The 19,198-nt window shown below is 35.7% G+C and overlaps 3 protein-coding genes across 6 annotated transcripts; 1 reads left to right on the forward strand and 2 right to left on the reverse strand.

Moving 5' to 3' along the window:
* The first annotated feature begins 2,827 nt into the window (after positions 1-2,827).
* On the forward strand, positions 2,828-7,677 carry LOC114735621 (zinc finger BED domain-containing protein DAYSLEEPER-like). 2 transcript variants are annotated; one of them, XM_028923318.1, is made up of 3 exons: positions 2,828-3,003; positions 4,006-4,061; positions 5,365-7,677. In XM_028923318.1, coding segments are annotated over exons 2-3 (2,049 nt in total). In that variant the 5' UTR covers positions 2,828-3,003; positions 4,006-4,059; the 3' UTR covers positions 7,412-7,677. The 2 variants fall into 2 exon arrangements, with proteins under 2 accessions (XP_028779151.1, XP_028779152.1); XM_028923319.1 differs by lacking the exon at positions 4,006-4,061.
* A 1,026-nt stretch (positions 7,678-8,703) lies between these two features.
* LOC114735646 (protein FAR1-RELATED SEQUENCE 6) lies at positions 8,704-11,667 on the reverse strand. Its single transcript, XM_028923347.1, has 2 exons — positions 11,360-11,667; positions 8,704-10,920 (listed from the first exon to the last, which is right to left on the reverse strand). The coding sequence occupies exon 2, from the start codon at positions 10,910-10,912 to the stop codon at positions 8,912-8,914; it is 2,001 nt and encodes a 666-aa protein (XP_028779180.1). The 5' UTR covers positions 10,913-10,920; positions 11,360-11,667; the 3' UTR covers positions 8,704-8,911.
* A 2,376-nt stretch (positions 11,668-14,043) lies between these two features.
* LOC114735619 (formamidopyrimidine-DNA glycosylase) lies at positions 14,044-19,198 on the reverse strand. 3 transcript variants are annotated; one of them, XM_028923316.1, is made up of 11 exons: positions 18,844-19,198; positions 18,220-18,271; positions 17,901-17,958; positions 17,263-17,331; positions 17,031-17,156; positions 16,052-16,102; positions 15,567-15,644; positions 15,359-15,458; positions 15,203-15,289; positions 14,910-14,944; positions 14,044-14,824 (listed from the first exon to the last, which is right to left on the reverse strand). In XM_028923316.1, exons 1-11 carry the CDS (start codon positions 19,070-19,072, stop codon positions 14,387-14,389), a joined length of 1,323 nt encoding a protein of 440 aa, XP_028779149.1. In that variant the 5' UTR covers positions 19,073-19,198; the 3' UTR covers positions 14,044-14,386. The 3 variants fall into 3 exon arrangements, with proteins under 3 accessions (XP_028779149.1, XP_028779147.1, XP_028779148.1); XM_028923314.1 differs by lacking the exon at positions 15,359-15,458 and having other exon boundaries at positions 15,203-15,305; XM_028923315.1 differs by lacking the exon at positions 15,203-15,289.

The following is a 19,198-nucleotide window of genomic DNA, read 5'->3' on the forward strand; positions in this document are numbered from 1 at the left end:
TGATTGAAATCGCAGTGTGATGCAGGAGCCGGGCTCATCAATGGGAAATTTTTGAATTCTTTGAGTGTGTATGCTGTGTACCATTCTGCAGCAATTTTTTCGATGCTCCGTCGCCAGTTTTTTTTTTTTTTTTTTATAAATTATGCTTCATCACTTCTGTATATATTGGGGTTCTAGTGTTGCAACTTTTTATATGTAGTTGTGTCCATAGATATTATTTAATGTCAAAGTTTAAGCTGTAGCATGGCGAGCTAGAACTTTCAATGAAAAGACGTTACAGGCAAAAAAAATCCGTGTGCTGGCTTGTTTTATAAAATTAGCAAAGGCTTAGGGCTGTAAAATAATTTTTAGAATAAGTTCTAAAAAATTTTAAAAATTTGTTTGAATCATTATTTTGAAAAATACATCTAAAATGGTGAAATAATAGTTTCCCGTATTAGCACAACTATCATTAATGAAAAAACAAAATTCTTGTTTTGTCTTGAAGAGCACACAAAATTCCAAATAACTTCAAACAAGTTCTAAATATCAATTCAAATGCAAGAGCACTGATTTTTACTTCTTTTTCGTTTTCACATTCTATTATTCTCTTGACTGTTCTATCTTACTACTTCCGATCCTAATTATAGGAGCTAGTTGACTAATTTGAAGAGATTAAGGAAATGAGTTAAGTTAATTATTTGTAATAAATATGTGTTGTCTTTCCTAAAATATCTTTACTAATTAAGTGTATTGACTATAATAACCATTGTTAGAAGGATTATCTTGGAAAAAAATGTATAAATATGAGAGACAAAGTGGATTGGGATCTTATATTTAGGACCAAAATAAAAGTTAAACAAGCTCTTATATTAAGTACCAGTGGTAATATTTTGTTGTTATAAATATAATTGTTATTCCTCACCTGCTCATGCTCACAAGAAAAGCGTGGCTAACAGGCATTGTGCAGTTGATGTTTCAGTAAACTTGTGAATTTAACTCAACCCACCTGACCGTACCCTGCTCCCCTCAGTTCTTAGTCCTCCTTCTGGCCCTCCTTTTATATAATTACAAGTTTTTAAATGTAAATGTATGGTTATTACATTTTTAAATGAAATATAAATCTTAGGGGGAAAAAATCAGATATCATATATTTATTGCAAGCCCTAATGGAAGCCCCAATAATTAATATTGCTGAGTTTTGCATGTGATTGTACTTAGAGCTATCGAATGATATCAAAATAGCTGAAGTCATTTAGTAAGGATTTATCATAAGCTTTTGTACTCCTCATTTTTTTTTAAAAAAAATTATGTTAAGATATGGGAATTTTTATTAGGAAAAATTATTGACAAATCTCGCTGGAATTTTTATTTCTCAAATGTATTTGAAATTTAAGGACATACCACTTTAGTAGGTGTAACTCTTCTTTACATGTGTGTGGAACAAATCTTCAACTATGTGCAAATGTCTTTCTATTTTGTCTATGAAAAAAAGACGTATAACTTATCGATACAAATCTTTTTTAGCTATATGTAAAAATGCGCAAAAGAAATTTTGCCTCTAAAAGTAGGATGTGTAACCTATTTCCAATGGATACAAATCTTCTTTTAGCTATATGTAATTATGTGCAAAAATCTTCAAAATAAAAGACATTTGTGCATAATTGAAAATATATTATATTACATACAACTGAAAAAGAATTACATCCGCTAAAAGAGAGTTGCACTTATTCAAACGACGTGAGTTTTTGGATAAATTTAAAGTAGCTTTGGGCTATAAATGGGAAAACTTTCAACAATTTCCCCTTTTTATCATACATTAATAAAAATCTTAAAAATTTTACTTAAGTTGTGTGGGTGGGGTCAGGGAATAGGCAAGTATGTATACACCTGAAGATCTTTGATTGCTTAATTACCTAAAGGCCCCTGCCCCTGCCCCTGCCTCTCCAGTTTGCTTCTAGCTACGTGTATATATGCAGTTCTATTTTGCTGTATTCACTAAGCATTTCAAACAGAAACAGCTCCCAAGTCCTGTCCTGCTTTTCCACAGCTTTCTTGAACTTCTTATGCTTAAACCCTCTCACTCTCTCTCTCTCACACACACACACATTTTTGGGCATATAGAAGTTCAAGGAAAATGCGGAAAAACATGCCACATTTCTGGACTTGATTCATTCCAAACAATCCCTAATACCCCCTCTCTTTTTTTGTTTCTTTCTTTCTTTGTTAATGTCATCATCTATCTCAGTTTTTTTTTTTGAGTCCTCTATATTTCATTTCACCTTGACTATTGACTACCATAGGCACATTTGCTATGGCTAGAATGATCAGTTGTTATTTTCATTTCAGCTTTGAATTTGACCCTTACGAACCACTTCATTTGTACGAATATTAATCCTTTCCCTTGTTAATTTTATTATGTTTACATAATACTACCTCTAGTCCTGATTATAAAACCTAGTTTACAGTCTATAAACGAAACCTTACAATTATAATTAGGATTGGAGGTAGTATTCAAGAAATAGACCAATAACTTGGAATGTCGCATGTTTAGTTCCATTTATAATATTACATGTTCATTCATGCATTAGGTCAAATTTTTTTTTTTAAAAAAAATTGTCTCGCTTTTTATTGCGAATATTATGATTTCATGATGGTGGCAACTTTGCAGTCTGCACGAACCGTGTATGAGGGTGGTGGCAACTTGCAATTTGCGCGAACTGTGAATGAGGGTGGTTATGTATAAGTATAATATAGTCATTTTTTATTTTGTTAATTTTATAAATTTCTCGACCTGTTAAACAATTATTTTCAGTTTACTTTTCAGTTGTCAAACCCTTTATTGGTTTCAGTTCAGAGTTCAGACTTCAGGGTATTGACGCTAGAGGATCTTCAACCACGCCAAAATCTTGGGCGGTTCCTAAACTATCAATCTCTTGTTTCCCCACTCTCTCTGTTGCCGTGACCGTCGACACCGTATGTCCCGGCGGTAGCATGTGGTCCTAGAACTCCGGCATCCTCAAGGTTTTTTTCCCTCCCTTCCCGCCCCTTCTTCCCGGTTGATCATGACATCCATTCGCGCATATTCCTATCTCGTCCTGTGTTATTGTACTGGTTATTAGCTACTTGATTTTGACAGGAGGGTTGTACGTGATTGGTCGTGATTTAACTTAGTTTTTTTTGGGTGAATTATGGATTAGTTCTACTCTTTGTAAACTCCAGGAGTAGTGGCTATTAATATTTTTCAAAGTTCCGTGTTTTTATATTAAAACTTGTCTTCTTACTGCTAATGACTGATAAATAACCGTCTTGATATCTTAAAAGAATTAGGCTTTGTGCGGCATTGGTTACAAAATTATATACCTATGATAGAGGAGCGTTACATGCCGGTAGTGATTCTACGGCAGTGTTTATTCCTGCGTTTGATGCAGCGTTTTAGCTGGAATACTTATGCCAACTATGGAGAATGAATATGAGCACGTGTAAAAATTCATGGTATAAAAAAAAAAAAAACAAGGAGTGACTGGTGTCGGTGTATGTGTGGATATATGCAGACACAGACAAATATAAATATGAAATGTGCAAATAAGTCATTTACCCTTAAAATGTGCTCAATGTTTTAAAGTGATGTTCTCCCGAAATAAGCCTTGAACTTCTGTCTAAATCTCAACCTACCCAGCGGCCTGAGCTAGGTGTAGGTTTCGCATTATTTGCTGTATGTTATCCTTTGAGGTCTCACAACTTCTGTGACAAGTGTCAAATATAGATGCAGCTCCATGAAGGAGCTGGACTCTTACTACCATTTGGCTCTAACAGGCACCTCAATACATAGAAAAGATTTCATATCCAGTAAAATTTTATCAAAGGAAAAAACAGCCAATAATAAAATGTTGATATATGACCCATGGGTAGTTCAGATTTGTACTTTTATATAAACAATTTTAGGACCTTGCCTGCGTAGTTCAGATTTGTTTTCTTTATTTAGTATGATGAATTGCTGACTGAGTGAGGACTCAAAAATTGAAGGTGTTGCAAGTTGAGGGGAGGAAAATTGGTGAAAGGAAGATTTTCAGCATAAAGATGTATGCATAAGTATTTTATCTTATTGATGTGAATAATTTGCGAACCTGTAAATTTTTGCAGAAAAGTTATGAACCACTTTTTGTTCATAATATAATATTTTCTATTCTTAACCACGGTACCAAGTATCCTGCTTTTTAACGAAATGATATGATTGATATTTTTATGTTTCGTGAAGAAGCAATATAGAAGGAAGGTGGAGACTGGATAGTCCATTTTGGCCCATGATACAATAAGATATTGATGTAGACCTTAGCAAGTATAGGGAGCTCATTCTTCAAAATTGGCTTTTAGGGCCTTTCACAGAGGTGGATCTATTTTTTGGTACTAAACAATGGAGAATTAAACAAGCATGAGGTTCCATTCTTAAAAATAAGCTTTTAAATGGAAAGAACCTCGTTTCTTAAGTTTCACAAGAATCAGTTGTGGCTATCCATTGTGAGATTCAATTGGATACAGTGAGTTTTCATAAATATTGTTCGATTTTTTACCATATTCATGAATAGAAAGTTTCCTTTTAATGGTTTAAATTCTAGAAAAGGAAACAACGGACCTCATCTAAGTGATTAAACTGATTTGATAGATTGTAGGGCTTCAACAAGGGTGCAAATATTATTGAGTTTTAATTTGTTTTACCTTGCCATAGAACTGCTAAACAACATGCAAGGTTGTAAGCAACCAACTAGTGGCTATCCATATTTCCCCCCTTCCAGATTCCTCACTCCTGTTTTTACTTATCTTTCATGAAAGATCGGCTGTTTCAATTTGTAGGGCTTAAACAAGAATGAGGGGCCTTCCTCCTGTAATTTCTTTTTTCTATGATCCCCTAGTTCTTGTTTATACAGCTACTATTATGCTGTGTGAGTTGCTGTAATTCTATAGTGTACTTATATTCCCTTAAAATCCAAGTTGTTAAATCATTGACCTGGATACTGATGAAACAATTCAAGTATTGAACTGTGCCCAAAGATTCTCAGTTTTGTTATCTCCACAAATTTCCTGAAGAAAGATCTCTAATCATGAGTAGCTAGGTCCTTGTGTCTTGGGATGTAATTTGCTTCAATTAGAAATTGAACTGTCTAAAGGTTTTCTGTCAGATCATCTCCACAAATTTCTGTAAGAAATATCTCTAATCTCGAGTAACTAGAACCTTATGTTTTGGATGTGATTTGCTTCAATCAGAAATTATAATGAATTTTTATTTTCTGATTTTGAACGCCGTTAGGACACTTATAGTTAATTTCTTTAATTAGCTTGTTTTGCTAAACCACCTATTGATGCTTTCTTAACATTTCCTTCTTGAAGGAACATACCTGCTCTCATGGAGATTGACACTGCTCTAACGCCAGTTGATGATAATGAGCAAGCTGATCCAGAAACACAGCCAGGTAAGCGTCAGAGAAAGAAATCTATGGTGTGGGAACACTTCACTGTAGAAAATGTTGGAGCTGGATGTACCAGAGCTTACTGTAAACAGTGCAAAAAATCATTTGCTTACATAACTGGGTCTAAAGTAGCTGGCACAAGCCATTTAAAGCGGCATATTTCCTTGGGAATTTGTCCAGTAAGTCGCCAGAACAATCCGCAAAGCCTATATCCCACGACTGGTGGTTCTGGAGATATAGTTGACCTGCCAAGAAAACGTGCTAGAGAAACAACTGGGTTTGCTGGTATGTCACTTGATCAGGACAGAAGCAACCGTGATATTACTAAAATGATAATCTTGCATGATTATCCTCTTCATATTGTGGAACACCGTGGTTTCATTGACTTTGTACATAGTCTTCAACCTCAGTTCAATGTACCAAGCTCAAATTCTGTTCAAGAAGATTGTGTTGGTATCTACCTGAGAGAGAAGAAAAATCTTTTAAATCTTATTGATGGGATTCCTGGACGAGTCAACCTGACCATAGACTTATGGACTTCAAGCCAGACAGCTGGTTACATTTTTCTTCGAGGGCACTTCATAGATGCTGACTGGAATTTACATCGACCAATTCTCAGTGTTATTATGGCACCATTCCCTGATTCTGATGATTCCGTTAGTCAATCTATTTTGAATTGCCTAACTGATTGGCACTTGGAAGGACGGCTATTTACTCTTGCTCTTGATCAATCCTTCTCAAATGAGACTTTAATTGGAAGTCTTAGAGGTCTCCTTTCTGTGAAGAACCCTGTGATCCTCAATGGCCAGTTATTGAGCTGTAATTGTTATGCTCGTGTGCTTAGTCGCCTTGCACTACATGCACTATGGGCCATGAGAGAAACCATTGGTAAAGTTCGCGAGTGTGTGAAATATGTAAAAACTTCAGAGTCTCATGAAGAGAAGTTTCTTGAACTGAAACAACAACTTCAAGTCCCCAGTATGAAGGACCTTATAATTGATGACAAAACTAAATGGGACACAACTTACCATATGCTTGTTGCTGCCTGTGAATTAAAGGAAGTCTTTGCTTGCTTTGATACTTCAGATCCTGATTTCAGAATGATTCTGTCAATGGGTGAATGGAAGCAAATAGAAACTCTCTGCACATATTTGAAGTATTTGTTTGATGCAGCCAATATTTTAACTACCCTACCTTTCCCAACTGCTAACTTATTTTTCCATGAAGTGGCAAAACTTCAGTTGGATTTGACTCATGCAGCCGTCAGCCAGGATCCCTTCCTCAGTGATTTGATTAAGCCTCTGCAAGAGAAGTTTGATCAGTATTGGAGAGAGAGCTGCCTCATCTTGGCAGTTGCTGTAGCCATGGACCCAAGGTACAAACTAGAGCTAGTGGAATTTACCTTTACTAAAATCTTTGGTGAGAATTCTGAGCCATGGATTAGAATTGTTGAGGATGGTCTTCGTGAGCTCTTCCTTGAATATATTGTACAAATGCTTCCTTTTACAGCTTCAAATGGGGATGAAGGAAATGAAGATGTGATCAGGACTGATTCATGTCAAGACCAGTCTTTTGATGAATCTCTTCTTGTTGCCGAAGATGGGCTGTCAGATTTTGACATTTATATATCTGATTTTACATGTAATCAACAAATGAAGTCAGAATTGGAACAGTATCTTGAAGATCCTCTGCTGCCCAGCGCAGAAGAATTTGACATATTGAGTTGGTGGAGACTAAACAGATTGAAGTATCCAACTTTGTCTACAATGGCATCTGATATTTTGTCGATACCTGTCTCCACACTCTCCGCAGATTCTGTTTTTGACACAAAACTTAGAAATATGAATTGCTCCCGGAGCTCATTAAGCTCTATGACGCTTGAGGCTCTTATTTGTGCCAAGGATTGGTTCCAGTATGAATCACTACCTATAGATGTTTCGAATGCACTTGTGGAAATGGGATTTTAGATTTAGGTTTAAGGGTTGGGCTGGACCCTCAAGTAGCTTTTAGCTATTGATACTGTGGTTCATGGCAATTACTTGTTTATAGTATAGAATCAATCCTATCTTAACTTCGTATTGACCACTAAATTATTTCTGTACCCAGAAGTCTATTGTATTCATGGTTTCAATGACGCGCCTGAAAGATTTTTATGCGTCTTGTAAAGCCATGGATCTAGTACATTCTCCTGGTCTAAGGGAAAAAATGATCCCTCAAGTTGATTAATTCCTCATTTGCGCAGTCAACTCCAGTGAGCTGAGAGGGGAGAGATTTTTCTTTTTGTTATACATGCAACTAAACACCCATGCCTGTATGCATGTCTATGTATCCAGAATAAGATAACTGAGTTATACTATTTACTATTACTTCAAATAACTAAGTTGAAGAGATTAAAGAAGTTAGTTAAGTAAGTTAATCATAACAAATATATGTTAATTTTTCTAAACTATCTTCTTTAATCATGTGCAGTAAAACTATTTATTAGTGGGGATTTTTTACAATCAATAGGGATATTTCAAAGAAATTAATATATATTTAAGAGACAAGTAGACTGAGGCCTTACAGGACCAAATTAAAAATTAAACTAGCTTTTATATTAAGAATATGAGGTAATATTTGTAAATTGGGAGGAGCTATTGACTATTGATTGATATTGACAATAGCATCCTGTTGTAATTTGTTAAATGTTCATATTGAAATTAATTTGTTTCCTGCTTCCACCTCTTTCCTACAACTACATTCCTCCTTTCTTTCCTTGCCTCATCTCGTCTCCTATATGATCATTTCCTTCGTTTCTTTGCTTCTTTCTACTCTCCCATTTCAGATCCTGTTTCTTTGTTACGATTGTCAGATTTTTAGGCGAGAAATGCTGGTCCTTTGAATACTAAGGAAATGCAATCGTCACAAGTTGGTTTTGGGGAGTACAGCTGAGATTCAACATGTCAGTATTTTTTGAAAACGCAAAATCTCTAATATTTCGAACTTTTCTCTCTATTGTATCCTTATTTACATTCTCAACATGTCTAAATTCGCTGTCAAATTAATTCTGACGTTCATTGCTCTTACCCCTTTCATCCCCTTCTTTTGGTATAAAAATTATTTTGTTGTTCTTTTGCCATTTTCTAGCATCTGCAGAGGATTCTTAAGGGAGAGCCTTTTGATGCTGTTACGCAAAGATAGGGCTCCGCAAAATGCTAAGAAGATTTCATTTGTCTTCTCTCTCTCTCTCTGCGCGTGCGCGCGTCCAATATCGGGGACAAGCAGGACACCATCAGGAGATTTCATTGATCAATGACTGAATAATGATAAGATACAGAAACAAGTGTTGACCCAAAATCTCTTAATATATACATTTTATGGACATTCTACAACAACCTAGATAGTGCTCGGCAAAAGCAGGCAAGGAAATATACAAACGTACCGGGCACGAACATGGTTCATTTATCTAGTATGTTACATTTTGAAGATTACTCCTGTCTCTGTTCTACATCATGTATCCTACTCAATGATTCCTGAAAAGCATGCAAAGCTACATTATAGTGGTCTAGAGAAATTGCCCCTTCCTCGACAACTTGCAAGGAGCTTCTAAATAACTGATTAAACCATTGAATGCGGTCAGTCTCATCGACAATACCAGAGTTGCGATCAGGAACATGCAGGCGCTTATAATCTTTTTTCCATCTGGAAAGTATGTATCTGGAAGGTATCTCCTCCACCCCATTAAAATTGAGCACACACAGTGCATGCCTACATAAATACCCATTGAAGTTAAAGCAGCTACAGATGCAGCGAACTTCGCTGGCTGTCCTGTTGTACAAGACTTCAAAGTCCTTGATCTCCCTTCTATTTCCTTCACTTAAAACACGATCCTTGACTAAAAAAATTATAATCGGACCATCCACATGTAACTGTGTGGTACTAAAACAAGAGTACATTTCTTCAACTTCGTATTGGAACTTCATGAATATTTCTCGTGTGTATATTCTGGATAGCTGCAATTCAAAGGAACATCTTGTTTTCAGCAAGGGAGTAGAGCTTCTAGAGTCAATGTCAGCAGCAGATTCTTCCTTGTGCTTCTTATGAAGAGCTAATTCATACTTGTCAAGAAACTCCTTCAAAGGAGTCTGTTTGTGCACATATTTCTCAAAAAAAGGACTCAAGGTCTCACCAGGACTTGCTGCAGACATTCCAGCAAAAAATGTGTCCTTCAAGAATACTGGAGCCCAATGAACTCGGTCTTCATAGATAGAACGAAGCCACTCATGATCACAAATTCCAAATCGCTGAATCATAAATCCCCAAGCTGCTTCAAATTCAATTACTTTCATCGTCTCATAAACAGCTTTACTCAAGGCTTTCCTGATTGCATCATAATTACGCAACCCTCCTAACTTCTCCGGTACTCTTTTCATGATTAGTGACAAGCCAAAACAATGACGTGTCCTAGGAAAAACTTCTGCAATAGCACTCTGCAAAGCCTTGCACCTATCAGTGATGACAGTTTGGGGAAGAGATCCTGGCATGCACGTAGCCCATGTTCTGAATAACCATATGTATGATTCTAATGTTTCACCAGCGAGTAGACCGCAACCCAGTAACACTGATTGACCATGGTGATTAATTCCAACAAATGCCACAAGAGGGATTTCATATTTGTTTGACAAATACGAGTTGTCAAAATAAATAACATCACCAAAATAGCCACAGGAAGCCCTAGACCTAGCATCAGCCCAAAATACATTTCTCAACAGTCCTTCCTCATTAAAATCCATCAAGTAAAAGAAATTTGGATTGGTCAGTTGCATGCGACAAAAGTAGTTATAAATGGCCTGCGTGTCACCTTTTTTAAGGCTCAACTTAGAGGACGATTCCAAAGAAGTCCTGAATGCTCTGGTACTTGAGTTTGCATTAACATCACCACCTGCATCTATCACAAGTGCCCTATATAACTTGATTGTTCGCACTTCATTATCAGAACCAGGCGGGGGTTTCCATTTGGTTCCAGTTCCCATCTTCTTAATTGATCTGTATAACTTAGCACCTAAAAGGTGGTTATGTTCAAGTGTAACCTCAAGTATCCTCCATCTCTGCGAGTCCACTAGCCTCATCCTTATCATTGCAGGGCAACCAGTTCTTGTTTCCTTTCTTAAATGGTTGACATCTTTTATTCTTTTAAAACCCTGACTACTACAGCATAGAACTGCACCATACTTTTCCCTGCTATTCCGCTTGAACCATGAATTTTTCACCCTTACACGAAATCCCACCTCCTTGGCGTAGCAGATATAATAATTGTAGGCGTCATCATAGGACTCAAACTCCATCCCAACAGCAGGTGCCACAAATTCCTTTCTTCCTTCAGAAAAACCATTCTGACCATCTAATTCAGCTATTACACCACATTCTTTCTGATCCTCAATGCATTCACTATCTGGCACTTGCTCATGGCAGATGGAGGCATCTTCCATCTAGAGCACTATCAAACAATAACAATATGGCACACATAATTAAATAGAAAATATAGAGATACTAAGCTGATCAACATAAAATTTCACGACATAAATAACTGCTCATCTAGTGTGCTATCATATTTTAGATACCTAACCTCTCGAATACATAAAACAATCTATCATCATTCATATTGCATCTTGTTGCTATATTCAAAAAAATTTCTAACAAGATAATTACTCCAATGAAATTCAGGACCCGTTTGGCATGCTGGAATTGATTTTGATGGGTATGGAAATGCAAACAGACATGGATATGGATATCAGGATATGGAAATGAGGTTTAAAAGTGTGTTCGGAATGTCATGTAAATGAGACTTAATTTTTACGTACAAAGACCAAACTATCCTTCTAATTAAAAAAATAAAAATTCCCAGAACCAGAACCTTCCCCTTCGTGAAAACTCACCCTATGCAGATTTTTCACCAAGATTTCAGACCTATGAAGATCAAGAAGAAATCACCACTGGCAACATTTCAGATCTTCTTCATCTCCTTTCAAAGAACTCAACCTCCACGGCAGATCTGAAATCCTCTCTAAAGTCTTCATCTTTGCCTACGACAAATCAAGCATGGGGGGACGAGTATCCAGCGAATGTTCAATCCATCCCACCAAGCAACAAACCCAGACACCTGCAAAGATCTAGAACTACATCTAGCAAAATAAAAAATGAGGGTGGGAGGCCGGACTCGACAAAGTTTGGTTGAGATAAACCGTGCAGAGAGTTTGGAGAAGAAGCGTCGCCGTTATCGCCGCCAGCTGAATTGTTATATATTTTATTTCACATTAATTTAGAATTTAAATAATATTTTGAGTTTAAATGAATTTTTATGTATTACCTCTCCAGTTTTTAATATAAGACTTAATTGTTAAGTTAATTTTAGTTTCAAATATAGGACATATTTTTGATATTTATTAATTTTTTTAAATTACCTTTATAAATACTTCTTATAATCAAGTAAGTGAGAGAAGAAGAATATCAGGAAATATCATTATGGTGTTTTAGAAAAAATATATCATATTTCTTATCATTGACTAATTTATCTAATTTTTTTAATCTAATCAAATTAATTAAATAGATATTATATTAAGGACTTGAGGAGTATTAAATTAATTAATTGATTTCTGGATTTTTCATAGAAATTGAGATTTTGGATTGAAAATATGAATATTTTGTCATTTTCTATTTTTGGCTTGAAATTGACATTTCCTATTTCTTTGAAAACACATCTCATATTTTTAGAAAGATTGATCTTTGAAATTTTTGCAATTTCTTACCTTATTTTTATGCATAACTAATATTTAATTTTGATATAGATTACATTATATTTAAATATAATGTATATTAATAAATGTACTTAAGTTCTTGTAAATCAAAATAGAGCATATAAGAAATCTAATAATGTAAAATTATCTTTTGAAATTCGAACACAATCCAATAGTTAATACTAAGCAGGTCAATTAATTGTTAACAGATTTAAACTTTGAATAAAAAAAATCTCTTTTCTCCTGTTAAAATTTACCCTGGCCATCATACGCAGAGAGAGACGCCTTATCTCATATTCCCTTCATTCCATAGTCACCAAACAACATCCTCTTTCACCATCATCAATTCACGTCCTCTCCCTTCTCACTCCACGCACAAAAGCCCATTAGTCGTCACCACGAACTCCTCCATTCCACTAGCCACATAAATTCATCATTCCATTCTCACATGCTTCATTAACTATGACCGTGATTACCAACAGCTCGGAAGGATGAGATAATACCATGAAAGTTTAAGCTTTTTGGGAGACAACATGATAGGAGCATAGAAGAGGCTTGAGCTTTAGGTCAACACTTGAAAACTACAAGAAAATGATGTTTTATTTATCTTTTTAGTTCAAAGACTTGAAATTATTTCGTTCTAAATAATTTTGAGTTGTATTTTGTAAGACATTTTAGTTTTAGATTGTCATTTTTGTTCTTAAATTAAATGGATATTTAGATTTTATTTGTGCTGAGATACTCACTGAAATTTATGTTTATAAACTTTTTCATGAGTTAAAGCGGCAAAAACGACTACAATGAGTTTTCCGCTTGTGATGGTAGGTCTGCTTTCTCATCTTCCAATCTTCAAATCTCTATGTTCAGGCCTAAGATGGATGAGATCTTACTCCTCCCGGTCAATTCCTCTTCTTTCACTCATGTTTGTTCCCTCTCTTGCTCTCTCTAAATTTCCAAGTAAAATTTTTGGATAGATTGGTTGTTTCTGTAAATTTATGACAGATAATTCACGATTCATGGGTTAAAGCGGCAAGGACGACTATAGTGAGTGTTTCTGAGAAAGACTAACTGCCATTAACCGATATTGAGAAAAATAACTAGAATAGGGGACACAAGTGGATAATATAATGGGACCCTCCAAACTTAAAACAAACAGTCGTTTGATACATTTAACAGAAATAGCACTTTAGGATTATTTTTGAATCATGACAGGTATTTTTGCACCCAATATTTTATTGTGGTGCTTGGTGTTCCTTTTGAATATTATAATGAGTAAATTATCCACTTTATATAGCCTCTAATCCCAAATATAAAAACTAGACAAAAAGATTTGTTTTAAAATTAAATGTAAGATTTCAATCTATTTTGTATTCCAAAAATTATTCATGATAAGGAATTTTTATTAATAGATTCCTAGAACGCTTATGATGATTGGAAAGAATATTCTAAGAAAACTAAAACAAATTTATTATAAATAACTAAATTAATTAATTTTTTAATATTTATAAATTAGTTATCTAATTCATACTTTTACATGACAAATATATACACAGGATCAGACGATCAGCAGTTTTTTATGAGATAAATTAGCAAGAACTAATCTTTTGAGGGACAGAAATCAAAAGGCAAGTCGCTCTTAATTAGGTTTGCTCCATCGGTAAGATTTGAGAATTGAATCTCAGTCACTTACTTAAGCCACGAGAATCCATGATATTCATATCAACTTAAAAATATAGATAATTTCTCAACTATTATATTCTCAAATAAGATTAATTCATTATTTAAAAACTATAGATTAAAAACTTTAATTTTGGATGATGAGCACCTAAGACGAACCCACATACATACCAAACATTTTCTAAAACACAAGGATAGCATTACCGCTTCTAAAACTGGGACTTACAATTTCAACCCACAAACGGAGGATTAACAAAGTAATTAACATTTACATTAACAGAAGTTACAAAAACGGAAGGCATCCTCCCCTTCCATTGATCTAATAACATTAAGACAAAACACTAATAGCAGTCATGATCGGCAGAAGCAGCGTCGGTCTGCTGATCATATGAAGACAGAAATAATAGCCAGTTAGTTACAGGAACAGCATAATCCATCCTTCCATTGTTCCACAGCATTTTTATGGCAGACGGCAAAACAAAAGCATGCTTACTACTTAACCTTCCTTTTAGCATTCTTACTATTTTGACTAGCAGGAGCTCTTTTGTTTGATTTCTTCTCTCCCTTGGCCTGTTTACTTTTTGTCAACGGGTTTGCTTTCTTCTTTCCAGCTTCATCATCATCGTCATCAGCAGCAGCATCAGTCTCACCGTTATCATCATTTTCATCATCATTGTCATCATCTTCGTCATCACTTTCCTTTGATTTATTCTTTTTGGACTGATTCCTACCTTTACCACCACCCTTTGTTCCCTTTTTTGATTTCTGACTTCCCGCGTTCTTCTCTTCTTTTGCAGGTTTCTCAGTGTCATCGTCATTATCATCATCTTCACCTTTGTTTTTCTTTGAAGTTCGCCTTTTAGGTTTGCCGGCCTCTTTTACATCCTGTGACCCACTTAGCTTTTGCAACTCCGGGACGTAAGCAGTCGTCTGAAAGCAATGGCTCAATCAGATCAACATGAGCACATAAAAAAGATGTAAGAAACAATTAAGAGCAATCATCAGAATGGCCTACCCTGCCTCCTGCTGTAATAAAGTCAATTTTTTTCCCTGCAATTACATGAAATTCCACAATTGTTGTTTAGAAAATATGAACGGTAGCAGTATAAATGATAGTGTGCAATCAACAGGCAAAACGGAAAAAAATCTCCCGACATATCAAGAAGAAAAAGTAAAAAAGAATGGATAAAAATATATTTTTCTCTTAAATCAATTCTGCAGCTTAACCGGCGTGACAGAAACCATCCCATAACTGGATGATGGAAATATAAATTAAGAACGGTTATCACACAAAGGAAGGAAGCAAACCATCCACAAAAGCCTTGCCCGGCTTCTTTTCACGAGAATGAAATATCCAACCAGCAGGATACTGGCTACTATCAGCTCCAACTTCAACTGCTTTCTCAATGACCTGTAAAATGAATTTTTTTTGGTAACTAACAGATATAAGAAAGTATTCCTCACCATTTATTTCTCCAGGCTTTTTGCCCCACCGAAAATGAAATAACCATTCAAGGGGAAAACGGCAAGAATCAGCATCAAGTTCAACCGCATATTGAATCACCTACAGATTTTAGTCCTCTATATTTTTTATGAAATACACAAATTCAATTTGAATTTAAAAAGGAGTGCTTAGATTAAAATGACTTCTCAATAAACAAGAATTTCCCACCTCTTTGATGCACTTGTGCAAAGCTGAGCAGTTTTCTTTGGACAGGCTAGAAGCTGTCTGCCTCGGATGAATCTTAGCCTGGAAATATAGGCATTTTGAAAGTCATTACGATCAATGATGAAGCAAAAAATAATAATCATTGCCAAAAGAAACCTAATTAAAATGATCTTCTGCAAGTAAAACAAAGAAGTATGGCCATATCAACACAAATACAATTAAAGGAGTTAACAAGAGCTGAAGAGCAGCAAGTAAAAACACGATCAAAAGATATGGCAGTAGGCTAACATCCAATAAATGGCAAATGAATATTCCTTACTCAATGCATCACGAAATTATTAATCAGACTAAGTTCAGATGCATATAAAACAATAAAACTTCATAAACCATATAAAGTCTCCAGCCACAAATCAAATGCCATATCTTCAATTTCGCACATAAGCGGAAAACAAGGAGAGAACTGGGGGAAAATGAAAGTCAATACTGACTTGGTACAGAACTTCATCTGCAACCCAATTTCCAATACCTGATATAAAACTCTGCAGAGATAGGAAAGTCAATATATTAAGAAACACATACCATAAAATGCTATAAAATATATAAATTCAAATTAGAGTCTACAAAATTTTCCAAACACTGCAAACCAAAAGAAAAATTATATCCAACAGACATTAGGCATAAAGGGACTGAAATTCAAAGGGGCTATACTCAGCCAATTAGCATAATCTGATAACAAGTAATCCACCTCACAACATTTGTACTACGTGCATGAATAGTGCAGAAACTAAGTTCACTTGTTTCTACACTGCTTAGTGGCAGCTTCCTCGTGGAATAAGTAGTTCAGAAGTATCATGATGGAGAACGTCCACAGGATTTGGCGCAGTTTCTTTTGTAAGGTTCAAACATTTAGGATCAAGAAACCAAAGCAAGCTAAAGCTTCGTAGTGATATGCAGTTTATGCGGTAATGTGGAATATTTTGTTGGACCTGAGTGCTCATATTTTAAGGCTGTTTCCCTGTGATTTTGTTTGATCTTTCTTTGTGGTGTTTGACTAAGGGCTTGACCAAGGGAGTGTCTCTTTCAGGAAAGCAAAGGGATTTCAAAGCTTTGCTGCATGTTTATCATTTGCCTTCCATTTTCTCGGTCCCACCCTTTTCATTTCAATCATTTATCTCTCTTAATGTTATTTCTTCTTTCATATGAATGCACACATGCGTGCACCCCTTAAAGAATACCATCTTTTTCAGCATGCACCTTATTTCTCACTACCCTCTTCAAGAAGATCCTAATCTATTCAAGCTCCAGTTTGAAGACTAAAGCATTGTCTAAACAGAACATCCTATTTGAGTTCAGACAACAAAGACAGAAAAATGAAAGATACTGACCTAAGTATACTTTGTATCATAAGAGTAATTTTAAAAAATTATAATCTCAGAATCAGGAAGAGTAAGGATAAGAAGTTAATACTTGATCCAGTAATAAAGCCTTGATTTCAGTTTTTTTCTTTTGCAAAGACTCAGTCAATTCTTCAAGTGTCATAGGCTCCAAAAGTGCATCAGGACCAAGCTCAGATATGGGGGGCACTGATGTTGGCTATATCAAGAAAAAAGATTGATAGAGATAATGATTAGATCTAACCAATAAAAACATATGAATAAGTATATATGCCTATCGGCAATAGCAGGTAGGGCTGCACAACATCATTGAGAAGGCGAACTCTAGCAAACCGCCTTTTGTCAGTGAAGGACAACTCCAAGCCATCATCCAGCTGCAACAAGAAAATTTAATCTGATTTATACTGGTCAATCAAAAGTTCAAAACTATGGTACTTCTCAAAGTGATGCAATCACGCCTTTTATTCCAAAGTCAACATATACAAATATGTAGAAAGAAAAATTGAATGCATCACCTGCCATGAAGGCACATCATTATATTGATCATACATAACATGAGGATATTGTTGGACAGGAAAACCAGTATGAAATTCAAAGTGCAGATCAAGACAGGAAAACTAAAGCTTCAGTACAAAATTTAATTGTGTTCATATTATAGCAGCTAAAACTATAACCTCTTCCAACTTCCAATTAGAAAAATTGAATCTTTCTTCACATCTTCTGTATGAATATAGATGTTATGCCTAAATTCATAACACACAGTCCATTTCAAACTAAAGGCTTAAAACAGGTGTTTTAGATTTACTGGCTTAAATATATTGCCAGAGCTATTAAAGTATGTAATTTGAACTGTTTACATGTCGACAAGCAAAATAAATAAAAAAATGGCAAAATAAATAAGGCACTCTAAATTTCAACAGGGCAAAAAAGCAATAGCTCTTACCTCAACGAAAAATTTTGAATATTTGGAAGGCCACTCATCCTCATCATTTACAGCAGATCTAAGTGAACAATTGTGATGATCAGTTATAACATTAACATGCACAGAATAATTGCACTGAAGTAACATTCAACTCCAAAGCAGTTCTATAACTCCGCTATATTAATACAAATGAACCATTCATGGTATCTATTTCAAATTTTCAACCTTTACTAGCTCCTAATAAGCAAAGATCACATATATAATAGAATCTTGGTGGCCTATATATATAAATATATTTGAAAACTTATCATAATTCACTAGGCCATATGACATGCCTCACCTTTTATACGTTGTAACTGCAACACCTTTAATGTATATAGCACCGGACATGCCTGCGTGAAGTAATCCGCATAAGTGGCAGGCAAGAACAGTGATTACACAAATATTGCTAAGGCGATGTCCAAACACGCTACGCGTGAGAGTGAGCATCCAACATAAAGAATAAAAAACTAGCTGCCGGACGAGTACTATCAGATTTTTGTAAACTAGGATCGCTCAGATGACAAACTATAAGGAGACAGAGACACAAAATCGCTCTTTCAAGGAATCCAACCATGCAGTTTCAGAGCTTGATCAGCTCACCTTTATCTCAAAAATGGGAACAACTTCAAAGTACAAAACTATCAGCATCATAAGCTTTCCCCTGTCTTCACTGCAAATCGATTGAAATTCCGGTTACCCACCCAAAATTTAAGGACTCTAATATACCCCGAATTTTTAAAACCATCCCTCTTCCTCCAGTTTATTCATCCTTGCCCAGCCACCCTCTTTATCTCACTCCCATTTCAAAACAGAGCACACAGACCGCCGTGAAGTCTATTCCATAGGGAAACGCTAGAAAAGAAGAAATGAATATAAAAGGAAAGATGATAACACAGAGCTAGGGTTCAGAACAGGAATGTACCGAATTGGAACGAAGGAAATGGTGGGGAATCCAGCTCAAGCCACATGTTCTTGCCCTTACGGCGAGCTGCAACGATGGTCTTGCCCAAGAGGGAAGCCTCGAACTCCGAGCGGGAGACTCCATCGATGACTTTGGAATCGTCGGCTATGATAGCCTTCTTTATCTTCTTACCGATACAGTTATCCTCCACGGCTCTTCTAGCCGCCTCTACCTCCGGCAGCTCCGGCATGAGAACTGCTGGGTTTCAGGCGTCAGGCTGTCAGCAACGAGTGGGTTTTCCCGCGTTCCAGGGGTCAGGCTAGTTCCAGTCAAACAGTAACTGTGACTCCGCGTAAGCAAGCAGCAAACTTGTGCT

The sequence above is a fragment of the Neltuma alba genome, unplaced genomic scaffold (assembly GCF_004799145.2).
Source record: "Neltuma alba isolate B1F8T4 unplaced genomic scaffold, ASM479914v2 tig00013242_pilon, whole genome shotgun sequence".
In the NCBI taxonomy this organism is placed as follows: Eukaryota; Viridiplantae; Streptophyta; class Magnoliopsida; order Fabales; family Fabaceae; genus Neltuma; species Neltuma alba.

What these genes read in the sequence shown, in the direction of transcription:
- LOC114735619 (XM_028923316.1), bottom strand. Translation starts at nt 19,072, where the DNA reads ATGCCGGAGCTGCCGGAGGTAGAGGCGGCTAGAAGAGCCGTGGAGGAT. An exon ending in AGGCTTTATTACTGGATCAA is followed by an intron (nt 16,103 to 17,030) that starts GTATTAACTTCT and finishes CTATCTCTGCAG; the next exon opens with AGTTTTATATCAGGTATTGG. An exon ending in GGGCAAGGCTTTTGTGGATG is followed by an intron (nt 14,945 to 15,202) that starts GTTTGCTTCCTT and finishes ATGTAATTGCAG; the next exon opens with GGAAAAAAATTGACTTTATT.
- LOC114735646 (XM_028923347.1), bottom strand. Translation starts at nt 10,912, where the DNA reads ATGGAAGATGCCTCCATCTGCCATGAGCAAGTGCCAGATAGTGAATGC.